Here is a 20512-nt window from a genome sequence, read left to right as displayed (position 1 = left end):
AGGGAGCCCACTGTATGGGAGAACATATTTAGCAATGTCACATCTGGTAAAGGGTTAATATCCAAAATATATAAGGAACTCATACAACTTAACAAAAGAAAGACAATCCAATTAAAACATGGGCAAAGGACCTAAATAGAGACTTCTCCAAAGTGGACACACAGATGGCCAAGAAACATGACAAAATGCTCAGAGTTACTGATCAGAGGGATGCAAATTAAAATGACAACAAGGTATCACCTCACAATTGTCAGAAAGGCTATCATCAACAAATCAACAAGTGCTGGCAACAAAGTAGAGAAAAGGGAACCCTAGTACACACTGCTGGTGGGAATGCTGACTGTTGCAGCCATTAGGGAAAACAATATGGAGTTTCCTCAAAACTTAAATGTGGAATTGCCATTTGACCCAGTGATCCCACTTCTGGAAATATATCCTAAGAAACCTGAAATACCAATCAGAAGGAATATATGCACCCCCCTGTTCATAGCAACACAATTTACAATAGCTAAGATCTGGAAACAGTCCATGAGATCATCAGTAGATGAGTGGATAAAAAAGCTGTGGTACCTTTATACCATGGAATATTATGCATCAGTAAAAAAGAAGGATCTTGCCCTAACTGGTTTGGCTCAGTGGATAGAGCTGAAAGGTCCCAGGTTCGATTCCAGTCAAGGGCATGTACCTTGGTTGCAAGCACATCCCCAGTGAGAGATGTGTAGGAGGCAGCTGATCTATGTTTCTCCCTCATCTATGTTTCTAACTCTCTATCCCTCTCCCTTCCTCTATGTAAAAAGAAATAAAAAATGTATGTTTTTAAATTTTCAAAAAAAGAACTCTTACCCTTTGAGACAGCATGGAGGTACCTGGAGAGTATTGTGTTTAGTGAAATAAGCCAGTCAGAGAAAGACAAGTATCACGTAACTCCCTCATATGTGGAGTCTAATCAACAAAATAAACTGATGAACAGTGGATCCAGAGACATGGAAGCATGGAATAGACTATGGAATCTCAGAGGGAAAGCAGGGGAGGGTGGGTAGGTGGGAAGTAATCAACCAAAGAACTTATATGCATATATGCATAACTCATGTACACAGACAATAGGGTGGTGAAGGTCTGGGGTGGGAGGTGGGGGCATGCTATAATAGAAGGGGTAAATGAGGGGAAAAGGGGACATATGTAATACTTTTAATAATAATGATTTTAAAAAAAATAAGTAGAGCTCATACCCAGCCACCTTGCTGGATGATGTATTCTGCTGCATAGTCTTCCAGATATGTCACACCAAACTGTAGCAATGTACCCAAAGGTTTTTGACCACGCTTTGTCAACTCCAAAAGCATTTGTTGTAGCAAAACCAGTGGCACCAAAATCTTCAATGTAAATATAAGAGAATGAAAACACAAAGTTAAATACTTATAATTCATTTTATTAGTTCAAGTACTAGAAAATCATATGAAATTAATATGAAATTTTATTCTTATTGCAATAAGGAAAATAAATCATTGACCCCTACTAGAATTTTTGTGAATTATGCATATAGGGTTTATGCCTTATAGCAGGGATTTTCAACTGTGTGCACACTGGTATAAAGCAGAATTTTTAAAACATGAAATACCTGACTATTTAGCCAGGGACACTGACCTCTTTTCCCTTAGATTGTCAAATGAAAAAATGACAATAGCCAACACAACAATATTCATCTGGTGTGAATGAATCAAAATTATACCTATTTCTATTGTCAGATCAGCAAAAAAAAATGTTGGAATACCACAGAATTTCAGTAATTAATTTATGTGGGCATGAGATTAAAAAGGTTGAAAATTACTGACTCAGGGTGTTGAAAGTAATTATGTGAAAATAAGTGGGCCTCTGTGTGTGTGTGTGTGTGTGTGTGTGTGTGTGTATGTGTGTGTGTGTGGTAACATATGAACAGAAAAATCATTGAAGCATCTTACTTAATAAAGAAGGAATATGCTAATTGATTGTCAACAAGCAAAACAAGTATGTTGCAAAAGAGACTGAAACTATAAAAAAGAACGAAACAGAAATTCTGGAGCTAAAAAACTCAGTAAGTGAGATGTAGGATCAGAGAGCTTAGGAAACAGACAGATGGAAGACAGATTTGGTGATCTTAAAGATAGAAATCTAGAAATTATTCAGGTGAAAGGAGAGAATTGATAGGTTTAAGAAAATGAAATAACTTCCTGAGAACTTCTGACTCCATTAGAAAGAGCAATATAACAATAAAATGTATGAGAAGGAGAATGAAACAGAGAGCCAATTCAACCAAATAATCTATGAGAAATTCCCAAACTGGAAAAAGCTGGAACTTCAAATTTGAGAAACTAACAGAATACCTAATTATCTCAATCCAAAAAAAGCCTTCTCCAAGGCACAGGATATTAAAGATGTCAAAAATTAATGATAAAGAATCTTCAAGGCAGCCAGGATAAAGAAGATAGTAACCTATAAGAAAAACCTATTTGCCTGGCCAGTGTGGCTCAGCGGTTGAGCATCAGTTCAGGTACCAAGAGGTTCTGGTTCAAATCCTGATCAAGGCACATGGACAGGCTTTGAGCTTGATGCCCAGTGGGGGAGGGGGTGCATAAGGCAGCCAATTGATGATGTCCTTGGTCATTTATGTTTCTCTTTTGCCCTCTCCCTCCCCCTCTCTCTAAAAATCAATAAAAACATATTTTAAACAAAGACAACCCCATTAGATTATCATCAGATTTTTCAGCAGAAACCCTAAAAGAAATTAAAGAGGGGAATCAAATATTCAAATTATTGAAAGAGACAAATCATCAACCAAGGATATTCAGAAAATTTATCCTAAGGAGAATAAAGGCTTTTCCAAACATACAGAAGCTGACGAAATTTATCTGCACAAGACCTGCATTACAAGAAATGTTGAAAGGAGCTCTTCTACTTAAAAAGAAAAAAAGAATAAAAAACTTAAGATAAACAAAGAGACAGAAGCAGGAATTTGCAACTCTATTTCAGAAGAGGATATGAAATTCTTAATTATAACATACAGGTTAAGGGAGGAAAGTATTTAAAAAGAACTGGTGGGACTGTTGATATGGCTCAGTGGTTTGTGGTGGGTCAACCCATTAACCAGGAGGTCATGGTTTGATTTCCCGATACAGCATATGCCCAGGTTGTAGGTTTGATCTCCAGTAGGGGGCATGCAGGAGGCAGGCTATCAATGATTCTCTCTCATCATTGATGTTTCTATTCCTCCCTTCCTCTCCTGAAATTAATAAAAACATATTTAAAAAAATTTTAATTGGTGGGATAGGTAAATATTGTACTTGCCTCCTTCCATGACCACATAGCAAAAACAAAATTATAATAAACAACCATCCCTGAGAAGCATCTGAAAAATAGATAAAAAGATCTACTATAACTAAGGATATAAAGAAGAACCCACATCAAAACTGGTGGGAGGGGAGGACACAACAAATGGACTGGTTCCATACTCATATGTGGCAGTCAAGAATTGGGAAGGCTTTTCCCCCTGGCTGGCAGCACAGAGGCCACATGATGCCCAGAGTTACTGTAAAAGACGTGAAAATGGATCAGGACGGGGGCTGCAAATTGACACGTCAGGGACACAGATCTGGACAGAATCCCAGGGCAGGTAGCAGCTGCCAACAAGAAGTATTAGAACAAATGCTGGGTTAATAAAGTGCCTCATTCATTAAAAAAATAAAATAAAAACTGGGAAGGAAATCTTGGCTGTAGAACTCCCCCCTAAGGAGCAAGTGGTCCCAGCCTCACACTAGGCAGTCAAGCCCAGAGCACCAGAGCTGATAAGAAGGAATCACCACATATCTGGCTGTAAAAACTGTCATAGATTGTGGCTAAAAAAGGAAGAAGACTGCTGGAGATTCAGGCATTCCTCGAAAAATTTTTACACACACACTTACTTGTTCACAAACACTTGCACTAAGTCCAGAGAAAGGACAGGAGCTCAAATGTCTGGGGACCTAGGGGGATGAACTAAATTGTCTGACTTTTGGGGGAGGCCTAGAAGGAGAGAAGTACTGGCAAGGGCCATTGTTTCATTGTTGAGCCCTCCTCCCACCCAGTGGACATTGTTGCTTTGTTGAACCCTCTTCCCCCATACAGCCGGTGCAGTTCAATACCAAATCTGAATCTCCATGAAACAGTCTAACACCACTCCTCCATCCTGCTGACTCCTTGAGACCTCCACTCCACCCAACTCACACACAAGCCTGAATCTCTTTTAATAGCTGTTCCTCACAAGGAGCCAGCCTCAACCCATGCTACATGTGGACTTTCCAAAAATCTCTCAAAAGTCCACAATCCTCAAAAAAATAGGATGGCCTCAGCATGACCTGTACCTCTTGCTAAGTTGCCCCAAGACCAACACTAGTGGCAGTTAGCCTACATTTTCAGCAAAACCTTTCCCAGGTGCCTCCAAGGCCAGTAGAGGCAGCTATAGCACAGGCAGTGGCTCAGATGGTCCTCCACCAGAGCTCCACCCAAGAGGCCCCAGAGCCAACACACCCACTGGCTGGATTCAAACAAAACAAGAGCACCATCCAATTAGCTCAACAAAAGGCACACCCAAAAGGTGAAATCAGCAGGCATCAGCTAATCTCCCTCTGTAAGATCAGCACCTGCATAAGCGCTCATCCTCTATGGACAGTCCTCAAAGGAGTCTCTAACACTGGGTCCCACAGGATACCTACTATGTAATAATGCCACCCTGCGAAGTCTGAAAGATGTAGAAGATCTACCTTATATAAAGAAACAAACACAGGAAGGCAAGTAAAAAGAGGAAACAAAGAAACATGTCCCAAATGAAAGAACAAAAGAAAATTCCAGAAAAAAATAATAAAATGGAGGCAAGCAATCTACTATTGTAGATAGTTCAAAACACTGGTAATAAAAATGTTCAATGAACTTAGGGGAAAAATAGATTATCTCAGTAAGAACTTACACAAAGAGACAAAACCCTAAGATGAACTAGTCAATGCCCAGCCAGTGTTGCTCAGTGATGAATATCAATCCATGCAACAAGAGGTTGCAAGTTTAATTACCAGTCAGGGTACATGCCTAGGTTGCAGGCTTGCTCCCCAGCAAGGGGTGTACAAGAGGCAGCCAATTGACGTTGATGTTTCCCTTTCATCAAAGTTTCTATCTCTCTCTCCTTCTCCCTCTCCCTACTTCTCTCTCTAAAATCAATAAACTTAAAAAAAAAAAAAAAAGAACCAGTCAAAAGAAAAAGTGAGGAATATAACTGAAATGAATACATTATCTGGAATAAACACCAGATTAGATTAAGCAGATGATCAGTTCAATGATCTGAATGACAAGGTAATGGGGGGGAAAATCACAACAGCAAAAAGAAAAAACAATTTTTAAAAATGAGGACAGGTTAAGAAACATCTGGAACAACATCAAGCATAACAACATTGACATCATAGGGGTACCAGAAGAAGAGTGATAGCAAGGAATTGAGAACCCATTTGAAGAAGAAATAATGACTGAAAACTTCCCTAATCTGGTAAAAAATAAATAAATAAATAAATAAATAAATAAATAAAAAATAAATAAATCCATGAAACAGAGTCCCAAACAAGGTGAACCCAAAGAGGACCGTACAAGACAAGTCATAATTAAAATGACAAATATTAGATGTTGTGGAGAAAAAGGAACCCTCATGAACTGCTGGTGGGAATGCACACTGGTGCAACCACTGTGGAGAACAGTATGGAGTTTCCTCAAAAAACTGAAAATGGAACTCCCATTTGACCCAGTAATCCCACTCCTAGCAATATATCCTAAGAAACTAGAAATACCAATCAAAAAGGATATATGCGCCCCTATGTTCATAGCAGCACAATTTACAATAGCTAGGATTTGGAAACAGCCTAGGTGCCCATCAGCAGATGATTGGATCAAAAAACTATGGTATGTCTACACAATACTATGCTGCCATAAAAAAGAAGGAATTCTTATCATTTGCAGCAACCTGGATGGAATTGGAGAACAATATGCTCAGTGAAATAAGCCAGTCAATGAAAGAAAAACACCACATGATCTCACTCATTTATGGATAATAAGGAACATTATAAACTGATGAACAAAAAGATAAATACAGAGACAGTAAAAGAAACAGACTGTCAAATTACAGCAGGGAGGGGAGGGAGATAAGAGATAAGAGATCAACCGAAAGACTTGTATGCATGCATATAAGCATAACCAATGGACGAAAAACTCTGGGGAGGGAGGGCATGTATGGGAGTGGGGGTGGGGTGGAGATTGGTAAAATATGTACACATTTAATTTTTTTAAAAATGAGAAAAAAATAAAATAAAATAAAATAAAAAATAAAATAAAATGACAAATATTGCCTGGCTGGTGTGGGTCAGTGGTTGAGTATCCTATATAATAAAAAGGTAATATGTAAATTGACCACCACAACCTTTGCACAAGATGGCCATCCCCAGGTAGTCACAAGATGGCCGGGCAATTATAGGCGATCAGGTCAGCTGGGGAGGGCAGTTAGGGGCCACCAGGCCAGCAGGGAAGGGCAGTTGGGGGCGACCAGGCTGGTAGGGGAGGACAGTCAGGGGTGACTGGGTCAGCAGGGGAGGGCAGTTGGGGGCAACCAGGCCTGCAGGGGAGCGAGAGCAATTGGGGGGGACCAAGGCCTGCAGGGGAGAGAAGTAAGGGCAACCAGACCAGCAGGGAAGGGCAGTTGGGGGCGACCAGGCTGGTAGGGGAGGGCAGTTAGGGGTGACTGGGTCAGCAGGGGAAGGCAGTTGGGGGCAACCGGGCCAGCAGGGGAGGGAGGGCTGTTGGGGGGGAACCAGGCCAGCAGGGGAGGTCAGATAGGTGTAATCAGGCTGGCTTTCAGGCTGGAAGGGAAGGGCAGTTGTGGGCAACCAGGAAGCAGGGGAGGGCAGTTAGGGGCAATCAGGCTGGCAGGGGGGCAGTTAGGTGTTAATTGGGCTGGTAGGGGAGTGGTTAGGGAATGATCAGGCTGGCAGCCAGAAGCAGTTAGGGGTAATCAGGCAGGCAGAGAGGAAAGCAGTTGGGAGCCAGCAGTCCCGGATTGTGAGAGGTATGTCTGGCTTCTGATTTAGGCCCCATCCCACAGGCAGTCGGACATCCCCCGAGGGGTCCCAGACTGCAGGGTGTGCAGGCTGGGCTGAGAGACAACCCCCACCCCACCCCCCCCCAGTGCACAAAATTCGTGCACTGGGCCTCTAATAGACCTATAAACCAGAAAGTCAAAGTTCTATTCCTGGTAAGGGCACGTGCTCGGGTTGAGGGTTCAATACCTAGTGGGGGACATGAAGGAGACAGTCAATTAATGATTCTCTCTCATCATTGATCTTTCTATCTCTCCTCTTCCTTCTTCTCTGAAATCAATAAAAATATGTATTTTTTAAAAACATCCCTAGCTCAGTGGATAGAGCATCGGCCTCGTGTGCAGGAGGCAACAAATTGATGTGTCTCTCTCATATTAATGTTTCTCTCTGCCTCTCCCCATCCCTTCCACTCTCTCTAAAAATGAATGGGAAAATATACTTGGGTGAAGATAAAACAACAAAAAATAGAAACAATCTCATAAACATAGAGAACAAACTAAGGTTGTTAGATAGGAGTAGGATTAAGAAGCTGGGTAAAAAGAGGGAAGGGATTAAATAAAAAGTGACAGTTACAAATTTTCATAAAGATGGAAATTACAAAATAGAGAATATAGTCAATAGTATTTTAATACCTATGTATGATTCAGGTGGCTACTACTAGAGTTATCAGGGGGAATCACTTCATAAGATATATGTCTAACCTTCTATGCTCTCCAACTGTAACTATAAAATAATAAATGTCAACTGTAATTAAAAAATTAAAAAATATATTATAAAAGACTAACTTTTTGGAATTAAACATAAAAAGGGTATAAATTGTAACAACAAAAACAAAAAGGGAGTGGAAAAGGTAATGAACTTACACAGGTGAATAAAGATAAGACACAATTAGAAGAAACAAGATTATTATATGCATGAATCTCCTTTTATATAAATCTAATGGTCACTACAAAATAAAAATCCAGAACTGAGCATGTAGAATAAAGATGGAGGAAATAGAGAGAAAATCAGAGGAACAACCAAACTAAAATAGCAGAGAGAAAATAAAGGAAAAATAAACAGAGGAAACACAGAGCAACCTGAAAACTAAAGGTAAAATAGATGTAAGTCTTAATACAAATGGAACGAACTATATAACCAATCAAAAGGCAAAGATTAGCAGGATGGGTTACAAAATATCACCCACCTATATGTTGCTTTCAAGAGATTCATCTCAGTTATAGAAACAAACTGACTCAAAGCAAAGGAGTGGAAGACAATATTATAAACAAATGGAATCTAGAGAAAAGTTGGTGTAGCCATACTTATATCAGAAAAAACAGATTTTAAGAGACAAAAATGGACATAAGGGGCCAATTTATCAAGAATACATAGCACTTAATAATATATATATGCCCCCAACTTGTGAGCATCAAAATATATAAAGCCGCCGAAACCAGTTTGGCTCAATGGATAGAGCGTCGGTCTGCGGATTCTGGTCAAGGACATGTACATTGGTTGCGGGCACATCCCCGGTAGGGGATGTGCAAGAGGCAGCTGATCAATGTTTCTCTCTCATCGATGTTTCTAGCTTTCTATCCCTCTCCCTTCCTCTCTGTTAAAAATCAATAAAATATATTTAAAAAATATATATATAGCCATTATTAATAGACCTAAAGCAAGGTACTGAAACAACAACAACAAAACAATTATATTAGGGGACCTAAATACCCCACTGACAGCAATGAATAATTGACATAGAAAACCAGTAAGAAAGTATTGGATTTAGTGACACATTAGACCAAATAGACATAGTCTATTTATAGAGCTTTCTATCCGAAGATGACAGAATATGCATTGTTCTCAAGTGCACTTGGAAGACAAAACTAGTCTCAAAACATTTAAGACTGAAATAATACCAAGCATATTCAACCAAAACAATAAGAAATTACAAGTTAGCTACAAGAAAAAAACCTGGAAAAACCACAAATATGTGGACATTAAACAATATGCTATTGAACAACTACTGGAACAATTACTACTTAGACATACAAATGGATAAAATGCTGCTGTTTGCAACAAAATGTGTGAAAGAGTATCATGTTAACCAAAATAAGTCAGATGGAAAAGAACAAGAATCATATAATTTCACTCATATGTGGGATATAAAGCAGAAAGTTACACACAAACAAAACAAATTCATAGACAGTATGGTGGTTACCAAAGAAAAAGAAGGATGTAGTGAGAATAAAGAGGATAAGGAGCGTCAATTATATAATGAGGCCTTAGCTGGGTAGCTGAGTTGTTTAGGGTATCGTCCCATATACCAAGGTTGGGGGTTCAATCCTTGGTCAAGACACATACAAGAATCACCCAATGAATGCATAAACAAGTAGAACAAATCAATGTCTCTCTCTTGCCCTTCCACTCTCTCTCAAACAACTCAATTAAAAAATAAACCACCAATGAATTTATGAATAATAGAAACAAATTGATGTTTCTCTCCCTTCCTCTCTCTAAAAAAATCAATAAACAGCCAAAACCGGTTTGGCTCAATGGATAGAGTCGGCTTGGGGACTGAAAGGTCCCGGGTTTGATTCCGGTCAAGGGCATGTACCTTGGTTGCGGGCATATCCCCAGTAGGGGGTGTGCAAGAGGCAGCTGATCAATGACTCTCTCTCATCGATGTTTCTAATTCTCTATCTCTCTCCCTTGCTCTCTGTACAAAATCTATAAAATATATAAATAAAAAATAAATAAAAATAAAAAATAAGAAAATCAATAAACAAAATTCTAAAAAACAATACACACACACGAACACACACACACACACACACACACACACACACACACACACACACTCTAGTGGCCTGGTGCACAAAATTCGTGCACGGCAGAAGGTGTCCCTCAGCCCAGCCAGCATCCTCTCCAATCTAGGACCCTTCAAGGGATGTCCGACTGCCAGTTTAAGCCCAATCCCACAAGGAATTGGGGACATCCCTCTCACAATTTGGGACCACTGGTTTCTAACCACTCACCTGCCTGCCTGCCTGCCTGCACGCCCCTAACCACTCTGCATGCCAATCTGCTCGCCCCAAATGCCCCCCTACCGCCTTTTCATCTCCAATTGCCCCCCTCCCCTGCTGGCCTGATCGCCCCCAACTGCCCCTCCCCTCCTGCCAGCCTGATTACCCACAACTGTCTCTCCCATCCCCACTGGCCTGTTCACCTTCAACTGGCCCCACTTTTGGCCTAATCACCCCCAACTGCCTCCATGCCAGCCTGATTACCCCCAACTTCCCTCTCCTCTTGGCCTGATTGGCCCTTAACTGCCTCTGCCTCAGCCCTGCCACCATGGCTTTGTCAGGAAGGATGTCTGGAAGGTCTCCCAGTGTGATTAGCATATTACCCTTTTATTAGTATAGATGATAATGAAAGGAGACTAGACTTTTAGTGAGCACACAATGGAATATAATAATGATGTATTATAAAATTATATACCTGAAGCTTAATGTTATTAAGCCCTGTTACTCCAATAAATTTAATTTTTAACAGAGTCAATGTATATGAAATATCAAGAATAATCAAAGTTGCAGAGAAAGTCAGCATATTAGTGGTTGCTTAGGGCTGAGGTTAGTAGAAAAATTGGAGAGTGATATCAAAAGAATATGGAGGAGCTCCAGTGGCGCAATCGGTTAGCGCTCAATACTTATAAGAATATGGAGTTCCTTTCTGATATGATGAAATTTCTCAAAAATTGATTGTGATGATAGTTGCATAATTCTGTGAATATTCTAAACACCACTGGATTATGTGCTTTAAATGGTAAATTGGCCTGGCCAGTGTGGATCAGTGGTTGAGCATCAATCTATGACCAGGAAGTCACAGTTCGATTCCTGGTCAGGACACATGCCCCAGTTGCAGACTCAATCCTGAATTAGGAGTGTGAAGGAAGCAGCCAATCAATGATTCTCCTATCTGTCCCTCAGCCCAGCCTGCACCCCTCCAATCTGGGACCCCCTCAAGGGATGTCCGACTGGCCATTCAGACCCAATCCCACTGGGATTGGGCACTCGGACATCCTTCTCACAATCCAGGACTGCTAGTTCCCAACTGCTCGCCTGCCTGCCTTCCTGATTGCCCCTAACCGCTTCTGCCTGCCAGCCTGATCACGCCCTAACCACTCCCTTGCCAGCTTGATTGAGGCCTAACTGCTCCCCCTGCCAGCCTGTTTGCCCCCAATTTCCTTTCTTTGCCAGCCTGGTCACCCCTAACTGCCCTCCCCTGGAGGGTTGATCGCCTTCAACTGCCCTCCCTTGCAGGCCTGGTCCCTCTCAATTGCCCTCCCTTGAAGGCTGGGTGCCTCCCAACTGCCCTCCCCTGCTAGTCTAATCATCCACAACTGCTCTCCCTTGCAGACCTGGTCCCTCTCAATTGCCCTCGCCTGCTCGCTATCTTGTGGTGGCCATCTTGTGTCCACATGGGGGCAGGAACTTTGACCACTAGGGGGCAGCCATCTTGTGTGTTGGAGTGATGGTCAATTAGCATATTACTCTTTTATTAGATAGAATAGAGGCCTGGGGCATGGGTGAGGACCAGATGGTTTGCCCTGAAGGGTGTCTTGGATCACGGTGGGGGTTACTTTGGGGCATGGGGAAGCCTGGACAAGGGGCCTGTGGTGGTTTACAAGCCAGCCACGCACCCCAGCAACCCAAGCAGAAGCCCTGGTATCTGGAATTTATCTTCTACAATTGAAACTTTTGTAGCCTGGAGCAGAGCCAAGCCTCCTGGCAACCATTTCTGTTGGAATTTATTTACCTTTTATAATTGAAACTTTGTACCCTTGAGTGGAGGCCTGGGCCTGCCAGGGTGTGTGGAAATCTTGGCTTCCTCTATTGCTAGGGAAACCCAAGCCTCCCTCCTGCTCTGTGTGGCCGTAGCGATCTTGGTTGGGTTAGTTTGCATACTTGCTCTGATTGACTGGTGGGCATGGTTAGTGGGCGTAGCTGGTGAGTATAGTGAAGTGATGGTTAATTTGTGTATTACTCTTTTATTAGATAGGATGCTTCTATCTCTCTCCCTCTCCCTTCCTCTGTAAAATCAATAAAAACATAAAAAATACATATTTATATAAATGGTAAATCATATTACCCTGGCCTGTGTCGCTCAATGGTTATAGCACTGGCTCACACACCACAGAGTAGTAGGTTCAATTCTCACTCAAGGATATGTACCTGGGTTGCAGGTTCTATCCCTGGCCCTGGTCAGGACACATGCATGAGACAACCAATCAATGTGTCTCTCTCACATCGATGTTTCTCTCTCTTTCTCTCTCCCCCCATCCCTCCCTTCCACTTTCTCTAAAATAATCAATAGAAAAATTATCCTCAGGGTGAGGATTAATGCCCCCTACAAAAAGGTAAACTGCAAGGCATTCTATCTCAATAAAGCTGCTAGAAAATAAAAAGGAAAGACTTAAGAGACATATCAACCAAATATAAGGGCCTTGTTTAGATCCTTTTCAAACAAACTAGCTTTTAAAAATACCTTTACAGCCGAAACCGGTTTGGTTCAATGGATAGAGCGTCGGCTTGGGGACTGAAAGGTCCCGGGTTTGATTCCGGTCAAGGGCATGTACCTTGGTTGCGGGCATATCTCCAGTAGGGTGTGTGCAAGAGGCAGCTGATCGATGACTCTCTCTCATCGATGTTTCTAACTCTCTATCCCTCTCTCTTCCTCTCTGTACAAAATCAATAAAATATTAAAAAAACAAAAAACAAAAAAACAAAAAAACAACCTTTATAGCTGAAACCGGTTTGGCTCAATGGATAGAGCATGGGTCTCAAGGGCATGTACATTGGTTGCGGGCACATCCCTGGTAGGGGGTGTGCAGGAGGCAGCTGGTCGATGTTTCTCTGTCATTGATGTTTCTAGCTCTCTATCCCTCTCCCTTCCTCTCTGTGGAAAATCAATAAAATATATTTTTAAAAGAATACAAATTTACAAATTTTTCCATCACATATGAAGGATAATGTGTTATTGGAATTACTATTAAAATTTGATACGTAACAATGGTATTATCAGCTGGTTAAAAAAGGGATACATTATTCTTAAAAATACATACTAATATATATATGAATAAAATAATATGTCTAATATCTTCTTCAAAATAATCTAGTGGAAAGTAGGAAGAATGTGTTTATATGTGTAGGGGAGGATTGATAAGTAAAAGAAGTCCATCCAGCTATCTATCTATCTATCTATCTATCTATCTATCTATCTATCTAAAAGCCCAGTGACCGTAATGGTGGAACAACCAGAATGACAAGTTGCTGATGTGCACTGACTACCAGGGGGCATACACTCAAAGCAGGAGCTGCTCCCTCGTGGTCAGTGTGCTCCCACAGCAGGAGCACCACTCAGCCAGAAGCTAGGATCATGACTGGTGAGCACAGCAGTGGTGGAAGGAGCAAGCAGTTGGATATCTTCCAAGGGGTCCTGGACTGTGAGAGGGTGAAGGCCAGGATGAGGGGCCCACCCCCGTTCTCCCCACCTGCACAAATTTATTATGCTTCGGGGCTCCTCTAGTCTATATATATAAAGGGTCCATAACATCCACGATCAACTTAGTGCCCAGTCTGCGCTCGCAGCAGGCTCTGATGTGTCAGCGGGAACAGGGCCAGGAGAGGGAGGGCTGGCACTCACACTCATAACTGTACACACGCACAGACACACACAGTGCCCACCAGCTCACACCATTTTCTCCCTTTCCTTCCCTCCCTCCCAGCTCACTCTCGGAGCCTCTCTCAGAATGAGGCCCCAGAGCGGGCAGAAGGTGAAGCTGACCCCACTGGCCTCACCACCACCCAGCCTGGAAAAAGGAAGAAGGAGAAAGGGTGGCAGGGAAGCCTGGGAGACTGCTGAGAGACACAAAGAGAGACAGAGACTGGGATGGAGAGATGTAAACAAAAAAGACTGGGCCTGAAGAGGTGTGGATGGAAGGGAGGCCTGTGGGAGCCAGGTACTGAAATGTTTCATCAATCCCTCCCCAAATAATGTGTGGTGTTCAGAAGTGAGCAGGGGAGCAAAGAGATTCCCAATATCTTCAAAACTGGCAGTTGGGAACAAGATCAGGCCAGCAGGGGAGGGCAGTTAGGGGTGATCAGGCAGTTGGGGGCAATATCAGGCCAGCAAAGGAAGGCAGTTAGGGGCAACCAGGATGGCAGGAGAGAGCAGTTGGGGGCAATCAGGCCAGTAGGGGAGGGCAGTTGGGGGCCACCGGGCCAGCAGGGGAGGACAGTTGGGGACCATCAGGCTGGCAAGGGCTGGCAGGGGGGTTGGTTGGGGGCAACTGAGCCTGCAGGACCAACAAAGGGGTACACCAAGAGCGTCCACCTCAGGTGATTGGGGAGGCTGAGCTACTCACCCCTATAGGTCACCTACCACATAAAGCCACTCCATCAACACAAGGAAGCAACCAAAATGCAGAGACACAGAAACATGACATGAAAAAAGAAATGGAGGAAAGCAAACTACAGGACTACATAGAGTTCAAAACCACATTTATAAGACTACTCAAGAATCTTCTAAAAACCGCTGAGAAACTTGCTGAGACCTTACTGGACCTTAATGAGAATGCCAAAAAAATGAAAAAGAATCCAGTCAGAAATTAAGCATACACTGTCTGAAATATAGAATATACAAAAACTCAACCATAGATCAACATAACCCAAGAATCAAACCAAAGATCTGAAATTTGAGGAAACAAAAAACACCCATCCAGAAAAGCAAAAAAGAAAAAAGGATCCAAAAATATTAAGATAGTGTAAAAAGCCTCTGGGACAACTTTAAGCATACCAACATCCGAATTTTTGGGGTACCAGAAGAAGAGAGAGAGCAAAATATTGAAAACCTATTCGAAGAAATAATAACAGAAAACTTTCCCTACCTGGTGAAAGAAATAGATTTACAAGTTAAGGAAGCGCACAGAACCCCAAACAAGAGGAATCCAAAGAGGATCACACCAAGATACATCATAATTAAAATACCAAGGGCAAAAAGCAAAGAGAGAATCTTAAAAGCAGCAAGAGAAAGTTAGTTACCTACAAGGGAGTACTCATACAACTGTCAGCTAATTTCTCAACAGAAACTATGCAGGCCAGATAGGAGTGGCAAGAAATATTCAAAGTGATGAACAGCAAGAACCTACAACCAAGATTACTCTACCCAGCAAAGCTATCATTCAGAATTGAAGGTCAGATAAAGAGTTTCACAGAGAAGAAAAAGCTAAAGGAGCTCATCACCACGAAACCAGGATTACATGAAATGCTGAAGGGCATTGTTTAAGAAGAATAAAAAACTAGAGATAAAAATTATGAACAAAAAGACATCAAATACATACTTACCAATAAGTGAAGCTAAAAATTAAGTGAATAAAAAGTGTAAAGAACAGAATGGACTGGTGAATATAATGGAATCAAGGACATAGAAAGGGAGTGGACTGACAATTCTCAGGAGAAAGGGGGTCTTAAGGGGTGTGGAAAGAGACTGGACAAAAATCTTACACCTACAGATGAAGACAGTGGCAGGGGTAAGGGCATGGGGTGGGGAGGGAGAATCAGGTGGAGGGAAGCTATGGGGCAGGAGGAGAGGAACACCTGTAATAATCTGAAAAACAAGGACTTATTAAAAATAAAAATAAAATAAAAAACAGGCAATCAGGCCGGTGGGGTGGGGTGGGGTTGGGGCCACAGTTGGGGCCAATGAGGCGGGCAGGGGGAGCAGTTGGGGGTGACCAGGCTGGCAGGTGGGGGAATTAGAGGAGACCAGGCCAGTGGGGGGGGGGGGACAATTGGGGAATTGGGGGTGAACAGGCTGGAAGGGCGGGCAGTTAGGGGCAATCAGGCAGAAAGGCAGGTGAGCAGTTAGAAGCCAGCAGTGTCGAATTGTGAGAGAGATGTCTGACTGCCAGTTTAGGCCAGATCCACTAGGAATGGGCCTAAACCGGCAGTCTGACATCCCCCAAGGGGTCCCAAATTGGAGAGGATGCAGGCTGGGCTGAGGAGAACCCTCCCAATGCATAAATTTCATGCACTGGGGAACGAGTCCTACATAATAAAAGATAATATGCAAATTAACCATCACTCCGCTACAAACCACACCCACCAGCCATGCCCACCAGCCCATCAGAGCGAGTATGCAAATTAACCCCAACCAAAATGGCTGCAGCCTCAAAGAGCAGTTGAGAGGCTTGGGTTTCGCCAGCAATAGAGGCAACCAAGCTTTCCACACACCCTGGCTGGCCAAGGCCTCCACTCAAGGATACAAAGTTTCAATTATAGAAGATAAACAAATCCAAACAGAAATGGCACCAGCCACAGAGTACAGGAGGCTTGGCTTCGCTCCAGGCTACAAAGTTTCAATTGTAGAAGGTAAATTCCAGATACCAAAGCCTCCACTTGGGTTGCTGGGGGGCATAGCTGACGTGCAAACCACCACAGGCCCCTCATCCAGGCCATCCCACACCCCAAGAGAACCCCCACACTGATTCGGGACACCCTTCAGGGCAAACAAGCTGAACCCCACCCATGCACCAGGCCTCTATCCTATCTAATAAGAGAGTAATTTGCAGATTTACCATCACGCCAACACACAAGATGGCTGCCCCCATGTGGCCAAAGATCCTGCCCCCATGTGGACACAGATGGCCACCACAAGATGGCCAGAAGGGGAGAGCAGTTGGGAGGCACCGGGCCTGCAAAAAAGGACAGTTGAGAGGGACCAGGCCTTCAAGGAAGGGCAATTGGAGGCGATCAACCCTGCAGGGAAGGGCAGTTAGGAGTGACCAGATTGGTAGAGGAGGGAAATTGGGAGACAAAAAACAGGCTAGTAGGGGAGCAGTTAGACATCAATCAGGCTGGAATGGGAGTGGTTAGGGAGTGATCAGGCTGTCAGGCAGAAGCAGTTAAGGGCAATAAGGAAGGCAGGGGGAGAATCCAAGATTGCAGCATAGGTAACACCTAACTGCAGCCTCACACAACAATTTAAATATTTGGGTCGGCAAGTAAGTAATTGCGGGTTTCACACATATATGGCTTCAGTTGAATTTTTAGGTTTGCAGACGTAGTACAAATGTAAAACACATTTTGTTATTTGATAGTTGGCTATTCAGTTGTTAATCAGTAAAAAAAGTTTTTTGATCTGTTTTGTAGTTTTCGTTTGGCGTTCGTTGAAAAATGGAAAATCAAAAGGAACATTTTCGTCATATTTTGCTTTTTTATTTCCGCAAAGGGAAAAACGCATCGCAAGCTCATAAAAAGTTATGTGCTGTTTATGGTGACGAAGCCTTAAAAGAACGGCAGTGTCAAAATTGGTTTGCCAAATTTCGTTCTGGTGATTTTTCACTCAAAGATGAAAAACGCTCTGGTCGTCCAGTTGAAGTTGATGACGCCCTAATCAAAGCAGTAATCAATTCGGACTGTCACAGTACAACACGTGAGATTGCAGAGAAGCTTCATGTATCACATACATGCATTGAAAATCACTTAAAACAACTTGGCTATGTTCAAAAACTCGATACATGGGTTCCTCACGAACTGACAGAATCACAGTTAACGCAACGCATTAGCAGCTGCGATTTGCTAAAGAAACGTAATGAAAATGATCCATTTTTAAAACGACTGATAACTGGCGATGAAAAATGGGTTGTTTACAACAATATCAAGCGGAAAAGATCGTGGAGCAGGCCAGGTGAACCAACTCAAACAACATCAAAAGCTGATATTCATCAAAAGAAGGTTTTGTTATCAGTTTGGTGGGATTACAAAGGAATTGTCTACTTTGAACTCTTACCACCCAACCGAACGATCAATTCTGATGTCTACATTGAACAACTAACGAAATTAAACAATGCAGTTGAAGAAAAGCGGCTTGAATTGACAAATCGAAAAGGTGTTGTATTCCATCATGACAATGCAAGGCCACACACATCTTTGGTCACTCGGCAAAAATTAATGGAGCTTGGTTGGGATGTTTTGCCACATCCACCATATAGTCCTGACCTTGCACCATCTGATTACTTTTTGTTTCGATCTTTACAAAACTCCTTGAATGGTAAAAATTTCAATAATGATGATGATGTCAAATCGTACCTGATTCAGTTTTTTGCTAATAAAAACCAGAAGTTTTTTGAACGTGGGATTATGATGCTGCCTGAAAGATGGCAAAAGGTCATTGATCAAAATGGGCAATACATTACAGAATAAAGTTATTTAGTTCCATGAAAAAATTGTCTTTGATTTTCTTTAAAAAATCCGCAATTACCTAGTTGCCGACCCAATAAAATACAACTAAAATACAAAATGGACATTACCCAGAACTACAGGACAGCTGACTGACTGGAAATTCTACAATGAGAAAACCAGAAAGAGAAAACCAGAAGGAAAACCAGAGGAGCTGTAAAAGCCTAAGGTACGGAGACACAATGCGCACATGGGGAGAGGACGGAGCCAGAGAGGAGGGGCGGCCAAGTGCCTGGTTGGCATTCCCTAGCGGGAAGGAGATAAAAGCTCTGGACTGTGCTGAACCCCAGATCTGACAGCACTGAACCCCAGTTCTAGGCCAGACCCTGGGGACCCAGGCTCATACAGAGGGAGCCTGGGCTGTTAGGCGGAATCTCAGGGGAGCGGCGAAAGGCAGAGCCCCCGGAGGCACGCACATTGTGTGCAGAGGATGGACCGTTGACTCTGTTGTTAGATTGCCCTAGAGCACATGTGTCAAACACAAGGCCCACGGGCCAAATCCGTCCCGCCAGGCCTTGCAATGTGGCCTGCACCGCGCTGTCATCACTGCACTCCGCTGCGTTTCCATCACAATGACAGTTTATGACTGTTGAGTAAACCATTCGGCCCGCGATTTAGGCTGGATATTAGATTTTAGCCCCTTCTCTGATTGAGTTCGACACCCCTACCCTAGAGGAAAGGAGACAAAAGCTCCGGACTGTGCTGAGCCCCAGTTCCGACTGCTCTGAACCCCAGTTCTAGGCCAGACCCCGGGGACCCAGGCTCATACAGAGGGAGCCTGGGCTGTAAGGCGGAAACCCAGGGGAGCTGCGAAAGGAAGTCCCGGAGGCGCGCACATTGTGCGCAGAGAACGGGCGGTTGACTGTGCCACTGTTTTGCCCTAGTGGGAAGGAGACAAAAGTTCCAGACTGCTCCGAACCCCACTTCCAAATGAATTGAACCCCAGTTCCGGGTTCATTGGGGGATAGCCTAGACTGTATGGTAGTGCATGAAATTCGAGGGCACCTTACTCTCAGAGATGCTTGCAACGAGTACTGAAGGACCCTGAGACTCAGGAGCCTCGTGGGGCGGGGCTGACGGAAGCCAAGGCTGTAGGCTCCACACTGAAACTCCACACCGTCCAAGCTGAACACAGAGACTGTTAAGGCTACCAACTCAGGGAAGCTGAGAAAATGCCGAGACAAGGAAACAGATCGCAAACGGAAGAAATGGAGCACAAAAGTGACTGGATATAGAGTTCAAAACCACGCTTATAAGGTTTTTCAAGAATTTCCTAGAAAAGGCTGATAAAATAAGTGAGACCTATTAGGATAGGAAAAGGGATCAACTAGAAATAATAAGGGATCAACAAGAAATAATAAGAGATCAACAAGAAATAAAGAATACATTGTCTGAAATTAAAAATATTATACAGAGTCCTAAAAACAGAATGGAAGATCGCAAGAATCAAGTCAAAGATTTGGAACACAAAGAGCCAGAAGATATTCCTCCGCAGAACCAAGAAGACAAGAGAATCCAGAAAGTTGAAGATAATGTAAGAAACCTCTGGGACAACTTCAAGTGAACCAACATCAGAATTATGGGGATCCCAGAAGAAGAGAGAGAGCAAGATACCAAAAACATACTGAAAGAAATAGTGACAGAAAACTTTCCCCACCTGGTGAAAGAATTAAACCTACAAGTCCAGGAAGCGCACAGAACCCCAAACAAAAGGAATCCAAAGAAGACCACACCAAGACACATCATAATTAATATTCTCTCTTTGTCTTTTTTTTTAAAGACAAAGAGAGAATATTAAAAGCAGTAAGAGAAAAACAGTTAATTACCTACAAGGGAGCACCCACACGATTGTCAGCTGATTTCTCAACAGAAACCATGCAGGCCAGTCAGGAATGGCAAGAAATATCCAAGGTGATGAATAGCAAGAACCTACAGCCAAAAATACTCTACCTAGCAAAGCTATCACTCAGAATCCAAGGCCAGATAAAGAGCTTCACAAATAAAAAAAAGCTAAAGGAGTTCATCACCACCAAACCAGAATTATATGAATTGCTGAAGGGGGTTCTTTTGGAAGAGAAAGAAAATAAAGATAAAAAT

At 42.8% G+C, this 20512-nt stretch overlaps 1 protein-coding gene across 8 annotated transcripts in view; it reads right to left on the bottom strand.

Annotated features, from left to right (window-relative positions):
• Positions 1 to 20512, bottom strand: part of BCL2L13 (BCL2 like 13) — a 148531-nt gene that overhangs the window by 38719 nt on the left and 89300 nt on the right. For 6 of the 8 annotated variants that reach the window (XM_036455631.2, XM_045588562.1, XM_036455632.2 and 3 more), the window contains one exon: positions 1230 to 1373. The exons of 1 other annotated variant lie outside the window; for it this stretch is intronic. In XM_036455631.2, coding sequence (XP_036311524.1) covers positions 1230 to 1373 — 144 coding nt within the window. Of the gene's footprint in view, positions 1 to 1223; positions 1374 to 20512 lie in introns of those variants that run through there. One more of the 8 variants, XM_045588563.1, reaches the window with a different exon arrangement.

Source organism: Pipistrellus kuhlii, unplaced genomic scaffold, assembly GCF_014108245.1.
Source record: "Pipistrellus kuhlii isolate mPipKuh1 unplaced genomic scaffold, mPipKuh1.p scaffold_m20_p_3, whole genome shotgun sequence".
NCBI lineage: Eukaryota > Metazoa > Chordata > Mammalia > Chiroptera > Vespertilionidae > Pipistrellus > Pipistrellus kuhlii.
The sequence above is the reverse complement of the archived record's forward strand: the minus strand, read 5'-3'. Positions and strand labels throughout refer to the sequence as shown.